Source organism: Temnothorax longispinosus, chromosome 3, assembly GCF_030848805.1.
Source record: "Temnothorax longispinosus isolate EJ_2023e chromosome 3, Tlon_JGU_v1, whole genome shotgun sequence".
Taxonomy (NCBI): domain Eukaryota; kingdom Metazoa; phylum Arthropoda; class Insecta; order Hymenoptera; family Formicidae; genus Temnothorax; species Temnothorax longispinosus.
In genome coordinates, this window is record NC_092360.1 from 7,783,851 (window position 1) to 7,795,270 (window position 11,420).

The following is an 11,420-nucleotide window of genomic DNA, read 5'->3' on the forward strand; positions in this document are numbered from 1 at the left end:
GTATAGCATTCTGGATGAGTATTGTTGAAATATAAAATGGCAGTGGCTTGGATCCAAAGTCTGACAGCATCACTACACAACAATGTCTTGAACACGAGATGTAATTGACACAGTATAATAGAAATTAATATCCAAATTGTATGACCACGCGAGTAGCATCATATCACGTTAATCATGTGTATTTTGTTATGTGCGTTAAGCAATCCCCTAGATACAAATGACTTGTTGCAATAATTACACTCATACGGTCTCTGGCCGGTGTGATATCGTTTATGTATAACGAGAGTCGAGTGTTGCGTGAAAGATTTTCCGCAAGTGTCGCACGAATATGGCTTCTCGCCGGTGTGGGTCCTCTTATGCACAACCAATGTCGTTCTCTTGTGAAAAGCCTTGCCGCAAACGTCGCAGACCAGGGACTTCTCCCCACCGTGAAGACGCAGATGATCTTGGAGGGATCCCTTGGACGAGACGGATTTGCCGCACAGATGACAGTCGTATTTGTTTTCGCCGGTGTGCGACTTGACGTGGACCACCAACGAATTTTTGTAGGCGAATATCTTGCCGCAGAACTCGCACTGGTGTTTCACCGGTTTGAAGTTCGGATCGTGAATCTTCAAGTGGCGTACCAGAGTGTGATTGTTGGGAAACGATTTGTTGCAGGCAGTACACACGTGCTCCTTAGCGCCGTGCTTCACGTTCATGTGTCCGTGGAGCTCGGCGTTCGTGAAGAAGCCCTTATTGCAGATCTCGCAATGCCTCGTGTACTTCTCGAAGTGACGTCTATGATGAGTGGCCAACTGAGAAGCCTGTACAAACGCGCGACCGCACACGTCGCAAACGAAGTTTTTCTCGTGAGTGTGAATTCGCTTGTGTACCGCTAAAGTATTGGTCCTCTTGAAAGACTTGCCGCAAACGTCGCATTGATAGGGTCGAGCGTCGCTATGCGCCACTAAATGACCTTCAAACAAGTTCTTTGATCTAAAAAGTTTGGTACATATGCCACACTTGTAAAACATTTGACCGGTGGATTGTTTCTTCATCCCTGAACAATTCTGACGAATAATTCCTCCGTTTGTAGCTTCTTCAGGCTCTTTTTGCGACAAGGAATTCTCAGAAGGCTTACGTCTTAAACTTACAGCTTTGTGTTGCACATTGCAGTCTTCCTGCTTTACATTTTCTTCTTCTTTAATGAAAATTGAAACCAACGTAGAATCCGTACATTCATCTACAGATAGTTCATTTTTTACACACGTCTCTGCTGGTTTTTCATTTCTGAAAAGAAAATGAAATAATGACTATACATGTAATAATATTGATTAATTTAAATTGTTATCAAATGAAGAGATTCAGAGATTGTTATTTATAATTTAATTTACATTTACTCATATCTTTTATTATTAAATGTTAATATAAGTTTTATCAAATATTATCAAAAAAGTAATCTTTCTTTCTTTCTTTCCTTAAAAATTTTTAGCTCTGTATTTATTGTGTGTATATAAAAAAGGTATATAAAGATAACAGATCATAAATATTAAAAAACGCATGTATCTTACTATCTTGTTCATATGTGTGTAACTAATTGATTTTTATATAGGTAACTGTCATGTAATTAAATTTCTTTCTATTGTTAGAATTGTTTATAATTAAACAGTTGCAACCAAATTTTTGTTACCTATTAGTATTGTAAAGTAATAAATACACTATTAAGCATTAAACTGTCTCGAAATAATGCGTACCTTTTAGAAACTTGTAGTAAATATTTATTGTAATATTTGTAATGGTGACATTTTCATATTGGCGATTGTCCCATCATCCGCTTTCCATATGCAATTATTGATATAAGGGAGCGCCTACATTACTAGTAATTAATATTTCATAAAAAATTTTAATAAACTGTGATGAACATAAAAAAAATTCGCTATCTATCGAAGACAATGTATGATATCATATAACACATTCTTTATTTCTAACGTACAATAAAGGTTACATCAATTAAAGTATACGTAATAGAAAATAATATATGTAATATATTTACACTATTACAGATTTGATAATAATTGATGGCTTAATACATGGCTTTATTAGGCTATTTAAATATTATGTAATTGTGACTTTGTTAAGTCAAATTTTAAATAAATTTTAAATAAATAAAAAATCTAAAAATATAGATTATTAATAAATTGTTCTGACAAATTTCATTCTACATTAAATTACAATATTGTTCATGACTATGTCAGATAATAGGACACTGATACATTCTTCCGCTAAGAAAAGCATTAATTCATATTAAATTTTTATCTTCAAATAATCAACGAATTAAACTTCAAAACTTTAAAAAATGTAACTGTATAATGCATGTCTACTTAATGGCACCTATCTGCCGATATTAATTCAGAGCACATTTTGCAAAATAGAAATATATTAGTAATCTGTAGAATAAATCTTGGTTTTTTAAATCTAACTATATAATGTGTTCTTTTCTTTAATTTTTTTATAATTATCAGTCTCATGTCTCTAACGAGAAATTGAAATTTTTTCACACGCATTTTCGGTTTTGTTCTCTATATATTTCGAAAACATCACGAATTTAGTTCTTTATTTAGTACTTATAAAACTTAATTTAATAATTATAGGGCAGTATATATAACTTATTTATATACAATTTAATCACTGAACCTAATATATGTAGATTTGTGCTTTTCTAATGCCATAATCATCGTATAATCACGATTTATATTAGTATTTCTCAATGCATTGATCGCATACATCAGAGTACAAGCCAAAATAAAAATCAGAGAGTCAGGTTTAATACTAAATGCAGCATGAAATAGTAATAAATATACGAAAAAAAATGTTCACTTGCTCTCATTATGAGACTTCATATGTGAGTTTAGTGAGCCCTGTTGCGTAAATCTCTTTTGGCACACCTTACACTCGTAAGGTCTCTCGCCGGTATGCGTTCTTAGGTGTACAATCAAATACTTCCGTACGCTGAACGCCTTTCCGCATACATCGCAAACATGCGGTTTCTCGCCTGAATGTATACGCATATGAATTTGCAAATACGTCTTGCTGCTCACGGACTTTCCGCACACCTCGCACGTAATCTGATTCTCGCCGGTGTGTATCTTAAGATGCACTTTTAGCGCGGCCTTCCAGTAGCTCTCGAAATCGCAGATATTACACTTGTGCTTCTCTCTCTCGCCATGGGACCTCATATGCATGTTGAGATACGCTGCGCTCGCGTACGCGGTATTACATACTTTACACACAAACGGCTTCTCGCCGGTGTGCGTGAGCAAATGCCGCTCCAGCGTTTGATTCGTGTAGAAGCCCTTGTTGCAAATCTCACAATGAATGACATATTCCTGATTGTGCTTCTTCTTGTGCAGACGCAGATCGTATCCGGAAACCTTCGACACGCCACATATGTCGCAGATGAAACGTTTGTTATGCTGCTTCAAGTGGGTCTTCAAGAACTCCTCGGTCTTGAAACACTTGCCGCAAAGAACGCATTGAAAAGGTTTCTCTTTCTGATGTGCCTTTATCAAATGCTTTCGCAACTTCTCCTCATTGTCGAACACTTTATCGCACTCCTCGCAACGACCTTCGGTCTTCGAATTCCTCTCGTGGTCTTGTCTATGCTTCAAAAACTGCAGCTTCTTGAGTATTCGCTTCCCACAAATTTCACACTCGTAAACCGCACGCCTGCGACTCGAATCGTGTTCGAGAACCCGTTTTATGACATGTATCTCCGACGCAGAGTCCAGTTTGTCGTTCGAGTCTTCAGTCCTATATTCGATCGTTTCCATAACTATTTCTTGATGACTAACGTGATGATACTCTTCCACCGCAGATACTTCATCTTGATATCGTACTAACTCTATACCTTGCAATTCGTCGATCGAGTCCAGCTTTACGTCTTCTATGTCAATCTCGTTGCATCTGTAATAAATAATATCTGTCAACAGCGCGAGGAAGTAACGTAAAATTATGTGTTAGAATAAATAGTACTCAGTTAATATTTGATTTACTTGAGCTAAGCTTTTTCACACTCTTGATAAGTTTTCCACACAGGAGGCACTTTTATACTATATATTTATTAAATCAGTCGTAACTGTCAATCAATTTGACTATCACCATTCGATTTAATTTTTGTTTATTAAGTAATACAATCTTAAAACTGTTCCAAAAAAACTTAAATTTCTAGTCAAGTATATCATACTTTTAAGCTAAATACTATAAAATTTCTTGCTTTATTTTACATCAATTTTTCTTATTCACAATTTTTATAAATTTTTACACTGTTTATTATCGAGATACAATCTACACTCTAAAGAAATACAATGTACAATCAATAATTTTCTTTTTAAAGCGTGGTTGTTTAATTAATCTAAGTAATATATATATATATATATATATGTATATGTATATAATTCTTATTTGTAACAAGAATTTTATTGCAGCTTTCTATTTAAAGTTTTCGTGTAATTTATGTCGCGACTGATTGTTCTATCTTTATTTTGTTATTATTTAAAATATAGTCATAAAAAAATATATTTTACTTTTCATTTTTCTAACTTTTTCAATAATCTTCGTTAAATATTTTAATTAATTCTAAAATAACTGAAAGCGGAATATGAATTATAAATAACATAACAATCTAGAGAAGCACATTGAGATTTATTGTATTATATATGTATATATAATGTACACAGTACAATACATAGTATTGCATTGAAAAAAAGGTTTATTCGATTCTCTGGTCAATATTTTGATCATACAAACAAAAACAAATTTCTTAATTGAACACAATGTGTAAAATAACAATAATGTATAAGGTTAGAACTAATTATATGGAGTAAAAGTAAATTATTAGGTAACCAACAAAGATATGGTATTAATAAAATCTAATAATCTTCCTGCGATTTATAAAGTTATGTTGTCACAGTATGTAAAAATATATTATCACTAAATTACACTACATGACCAAATTAAAAATCTATAAATAACTGCAAGTTCATATTTTCATGCAGCTGTCTTGATTTAACTTAGAACATAATTAATATCACACTGATATGAGTTGTGATATTAATTATAATTAAATCATAGATATTAATAAATTAATTAATATCACATTAACTATGCATATCAAATGGAACATATTAAAAAACAAATATTAAAATGATGTAATGATTCTATTCAGTGAATTAGCGTAATATATACCGCATGTAATATGTAATAAACAAATTACATTTATTATCTTATCATTATATGTAATGCAAATATGAATAGTCAGTCTAAAAAGTGTTTTATAATAGATTTAAGAGTAAAACCAAAGAAAAGAAAAGAAAACAGAAAGGAAAACGCTTTCACTCAGGATTCTCGTGTCTTCGAAGATGCGCACTAAGAGTGCCCCGTTGGGTAAAACGTTTGTCGCAGATTTTGCAGCTGTAAGGCTTTTCACCAGTGTGAGTTCGCCGATGTTTAACCAGATATACCCTGGCGCTAAACGCCTTGCCACAAAACTCGCAAATCTCTGGTTTCTCGCCAGTGTGAATCCTAATATGAGTCTTCATGTATTGTCGCCTGATTAGCTTGCCACATACTTCACATGCCACTTGACCCTCGCCCGTATGAGTCCACATGTGCTCCTTGTGGCAATAGCTATAAAACGTCTCGAAGCTGCATATATCGCACTTGAATTTCTTCCTCGTCTCGGGCTGACTGTGAAGCTTCATATGAATTCGGAGGTAAGTTCGATTGCCGAAGGTCTTATGGCAGATCTCGCAGATGCATGTCTTCTGATCGGTGTGCATGCTCATGTGAGTTTTCAGATTTGCCTTTAAGTAGAAGCCTTTATTACAAATGTTGCAGAATTCCGTAAATTCCTTATTGTGTCGCCTCATGTGCATTCTTAAATAATAATCTGACGTCAGCTTCGCACCGCACACATTACAAATGTGCGGTTCACTATGCAACGTTTTGTGCACGTTCAAATACCTTTTCTTCTTAAATACTTTGTCACACTGGTCACATTTAATGACATTTTCCGATTCCTTGTTCTCTTCTCGGCTCTTGTCTTTCTTTTTCGTGACTATTTTTTTAAATTCCTGTTTCTTCTGTATATTTAGAAGATATTTTTTCTGTATATTTAGAGGATATTTTATCTGTATGTCTAGAGGATATTTTATCTGTACGTCTAAAGGATATTTTTTCTGTATGTCTAGAGGATCCTTTTTCTGTATGTCTAGAAGATCTTCTTTTTGTATGTCCAGAGAATCTATTTTCTGTATGTCTAGAGGATTACAATGTATCTGGCGATGCTTGATCAATTGCAACTCTTTCACGAACATCTGTCCACATATGTCACACTTGTGTTTCTTTTCTGCTTGGCGCAACGCTTCTCGGGTTCTAAGTATCGATTGCTCCGTTCTATGCCTTATCAAACAGGCTTCTGTATCAAAATCTTCGTTGCATGAATCACAGTAGTACGAGTTTACCTTCTGAACAAGAATAGTTTTGCCGCCAATCTCTTGAAGGATAACGAAGGACGTAAGACCTTGAGCTTCCTTTTTTATCGCAATTTTTTTCTGTTGTGTCCTGGAACTCCAGTTTTTAGTTCTGAAAAGAAATTAAGAAATACAGATTATATCTGTAATTAAAAAATAAATACATAAGTTCAACTTTTATTTTAGTGTTTTCACGTCATGTGTTAGACGATAGGTCATAATCCAAAAGATAGGGAATCGTATAGATGGAAGGAAAATTGATATAAAGCAAATTATGTAAAGTAAACATCAATAAAGTTGATTTAAGCAGAAAAGCATATCTTTTATTTTCATTAAAATTTCCAAGTGCAGTAAGAAGTTTAAATGAAGTTGCCAATACAAAATATTCTATATTGCCAATATAAAATTTTATTACTTACTGTACAATTTCAGAGCTGCAATCTCATTTGTCAGCGATATATCGAGTCAGATACTTTATACGATAAAATAATTATTGCAAATCAAAATTTATACAAAAAAAAAGAAAATCATAAGTCTAAGAGCGCAAGTCTAAGAGAGATAACTATATAAATATTAATTTTATATGTTAATCTTTGGGAATTTCAAATTATTTGTAAAAGAGAGCAAAATATAGCGTAACAAATTTCACGAGTATTGATTGTAAAATCAAACAATTATGAAAAAAATTTAACAACTTAATGTGTAATTATAATCTATTACAATATTTTTATGTATATAGGTGGTTTTTAAGATATTTTCAAGAAGAATAATAATTCTAAAGAATTACAATAACACTTTATTAAAGTAATTGCTTACATAAAAGTAATACTAGAGAAATAATATTAGCAAAAATTATGTAAAGATGAAATTTTTTTGTAAAAAATATTAAATTTTATAAGTGTAAAACAAATTATATATATAGACTAACACACGCAATTGGAAACGAAAGATTTTTTTGCTATATATATATATATATATATATATATATATATATATATATATATATATGTATATAGTTTCTTGTTTTAACAAAACTTAAATTTTTCTCAGTATCTGAAGTTAATGTGATACAATATGAAATCAATGATTTCCAGAATATCGCAAAATTTAGATAATATTAATGACAATTATGCGAGAAAGTTCCATATAATAATAATACTACTTAATTATTACCTCAATTTTTCTTATAGAAAGTAACATAACGAAATAAATTACATTAAAAAAGAAACATTGTTTTTTATACTCATTAACGCAGGAATTATAATAGCTTACATTTTTTTTTTTAAGTAAAAATCAAAATAATTGTATTGTTTTTAAGTGGATATAATTTTGATGGAAGAAAATAATAAAATATACATTTCTAAATGTTATGCAAAAATTATAGCAATTTTCTTTAGGCACTATATATTAGGCACTCGTCTATAATAGATTTATTTCTATAATTTTAATATAATCGTGTATAATTTTCTTTTATTTAAACAATAATGATATAACAACAAAGGCACTGGAAATTTTATTTCCGATAAGTTGTTTAATAAACATTTTTAACAATTAGGCAAGTATCACACTCGTTTTAAAAGTGTACAATTATTTACACTAAAATATATCATTAACTTTCTATAAAGACGCGTACGAAGCAAATAGCGAATAAATAATTATCTGCCTATGAATCGTATTACTATTCCAAATAAAACAAATATAAGCATAAATTAAAAAAATTACTGTCACAATAATGTAATTAAAGTTATGGACGGCTTATTACAGTTTGCGAAGTGTCACTTGCTCTTTTTAGTGTTTTTGAACATAAGTGAACAAATCTCAAACTACTGTAAACAGACGTATGAGAATACTTTTTACTGTTGTTTCGATTTGTCCTCACTTCATATTTATTAATTTACTTACAAAATTAACTAATATTTTATTGGTAAAACTTTTATAATTTGATTAAAGGACCCCGCACAGAACCAGTGAAAAGGCCTTTCAGTCAAATTGTCTGAAACTCCGGGAAATGTTCATTCATGTGACGCTGATCAAAAGTCCTCATGACCACGACACTTAATAATCAACAATTCAGCGATCTAACACTCAGTAATTTCAGCCGACAGAAGCATAGGAAAGTCGGGAAAATGCGTCACTTTTTTAGTGGTACGATTCCTACACGAATGTACTTCTACGTTTCTTCATTGCGTGCGTACATACATTATGTGTGTGTGTGTGTGTGTGTGTGTGTGTGTGTGGTTGTATATGCGATAGCCGTTCTCAGCGTTATCAGGATCAATGTGGACATGACGGGATCCTTTGTTTGTTTTTGTACGTGTGTGTGTGTGTGTGTATGTGTGTGAGTGTTGTATGTAAATGTGTGTGCCGTATGTGAGTGTGAGCGTCTGTATGCACGTACGTCCGTGTACGAATCGTACCATGACGCATTTTCCCGACTTTCTGTCAGCCCAACAGTCGATTATTGAATGTCGTGCTCATGAGGACTTTTGATCAGCATCACATAAATGAACATTTTGACCGAAAGACTTTTTCCACTGGTTTTGTGCGGGGTTCTTTTACAAGATTATCTTTTTAATTAAAATCTTGCACTGTGTACAGCTTAGCTTGCAAGACGTTTTGTTTAAACGATTTCTGACCTACAACTACTCACCAACTATAATAAATAGTTGGCATTATTAAATGTCAGTAATATCATCTGTCAGACTATTCAGAGAGGAATGCGAGGTACCTCCTTCTCTTAACTTGAATCAGTGAGAATTTTATCGGTGACGTAAAACAGAATAACACAGGACTTCACTAAGGATCAGTGAGTATTTAATTTCAACGTAGATACTCACACTTTGCTCTTCCATCCTATATTTTATTGATTATGTTCATCCTTATTATTATGGTTAATAAAAGCAAAATTTTCCTGTAAAATCAATAGTAATCGTGCTTATTCTAATCATCTATCTTACGGGGCTTTGTGTGTTTTGGATTGCTATTTTTTGGGAGAAGCTCTCATATCCGAAACTTGTACAACTAGTATTCAAATTTAGAATCATATGTTACACTCTTTTATTTTTTTTAAACCTGCCACTGTTCATAGCCATTGTTTTCAGCAGTCTAATATTACAAAATAGTTTAAAGGTGCCTTTTCACGTTGACACTCGATCGGCTCGACGCTCATTTTCACTGAGCAAAAATCTTCAGAAATAATATTTTTAAATATATTCGTAAAATATTATTACTTGAAGATATTACTTGAAAATAATTAATATTTTACGTATTTCAAAGCCTATTTTTGATTGTACTGAGACGATCAACGACGATTCAGCGTCAACGCTGGATGTTGAATAAATTCAGTTTTATTTCTTGACGTTAGCGTCAAAGCGAAACCACGTGACCCTAGAAATAATATATTTTTTACTTATTTATATTATATAAATAAATTTATATATATATATATAAATAAAATATATTATATATTTGAAGATTTTTTCTCGCTGAAAATGAGCGTCGAGCGTCAACGTGAAATGGCACCTTAACTCCCTCCAGTTTAAATTTCTTTCAGTAAAAAATCATTAAAAATGCCATAGTTATAACTGCTACTACATTCTTCACTATTTTTCAATGATAATACACTGATTCCGTTTAAGAGAGACCTTGACTCGATAAAATACTTGTTTACATTTTAATAGATTAATGAATATTATAAGCATATTTGTCATCTAGTTTTACATGGCGTAAAAGAAATCACTACAAAAGCAAGTTTGTCTTACAGTACGCTTTCTACTAGTTATCTTGTAGGATTCAAAAAAATTAATAATTTATGTCGATTGCAAAGTACCTGGCAGTTGTTTATACCTTGCGTTTTCTCTGCACCTTTCACTAATATCATCACCTACGTTGATAAAATGTAAAAAAGCAAAAAAACTTGATTACATAAAAAAGTATGAAACCTATTCCAGCAATCATTGTTTAATCTATCTTAGCAATCATCTCAATTACAACACTATAGTAACGGTTTCGAGGGGCAATAATGACTCTTCTTGTTGCTGCTGCTGCTGTACCTGTTGCTGTTGCTCCTGTTGTTGCCGGGCGCTTTGTTTCGCGTGTGTTTTCAAGTGCGAGTTCAGCATCGTTTTCGAAGCAAATGATTTGTTACAGCATGTGCAGGGATAAGGTCGATCGCCCGTGTGACCTCGTAGATGCACTACCAACGTAGTCCGTTGAGTGAACCTTTTGTTGCAATGCGTGCACTGATGTGGCTTCTCGCCCGTGTGCGTGCGACGATGCACACTCAGGTAGTTCTGTGAGATGAAGCCCTTGCCGCAAATATCGCAAACATGCGGCTTCTCGCCGGTGTGCTTGCGCAGATGCACCGCAAGGTAAGTTTTGCTTGACACGGACTTGCCGCAAATCGTGCACACGTACTCGTTTTGCGGTTCCACGTTGCCGTGGGTCCTCATGTGCACCAACAACACCTGTCTCCGAGAGAAACGCTTGTTGCACAGCTCGCAGTGATGTTTCCTCTGTGGCGGCACATAGTCCGGTTGATGCAGCTTCGCATGCAGTCGTAGACCTTGGCGATAGCGAAACGTGGCGTTACACACGTCGCATTGAAACGGCTTTTCTTCACGCGCGTGCGACAACAAATGTACCTGACAATTGCTCTTGCTCTGGAATTGTTCGCCGCATGTCTCGCACTGGTATTTGTAATTGGATATGTGGCACCGCTCATGAGCGATCAGGCTCTCCCTGCGCGAGGTCACGTAGTCGCAACTGTCACAGCTAAAACACTCCTCTGAAACGTGTTCCTTCTGATGCTCATGCAGCTCCGACGTTGTCATAAAGCTGCAACCGCAATTCTCGCAGACCAACTGCTCATCCTGTGTCCCCTCCGAATGGGACTCGTGCGTCTCTAGG

General features: G+C 33.7%; 1 protein-coding gene across 7 annotated transcripts in view; it reads right to left on the reverse strand.

Moving 5' to 3' along the window:
- LOC139810155 (uncharacterized) overlaps positions 1-11,420 on the reverse strand; it is a 55,611-nt gene that overhangs the window by 32,700 nt on the left and 11,491 nt on the right. Inside the window, exon 5 of one of the 7 annotated variants that reach the window (XM_071773473.1) lies at positions 4,667-6,624. The exons of the other annotated variants lie outside the window; for them this stretch is intronic. Coding sequence (XP_071629574.1) covers positions 5,373-6,624 — 1,252 coding nt within the window. The 3' untranslated portion in view covers positions 4,667-5,372. Of the gene's footprint in view, positions 1-4,666; positions 6,625-11,420 lie in introns of those variants that run through there. 7 annotated transcript variants of the gene reach the window in all.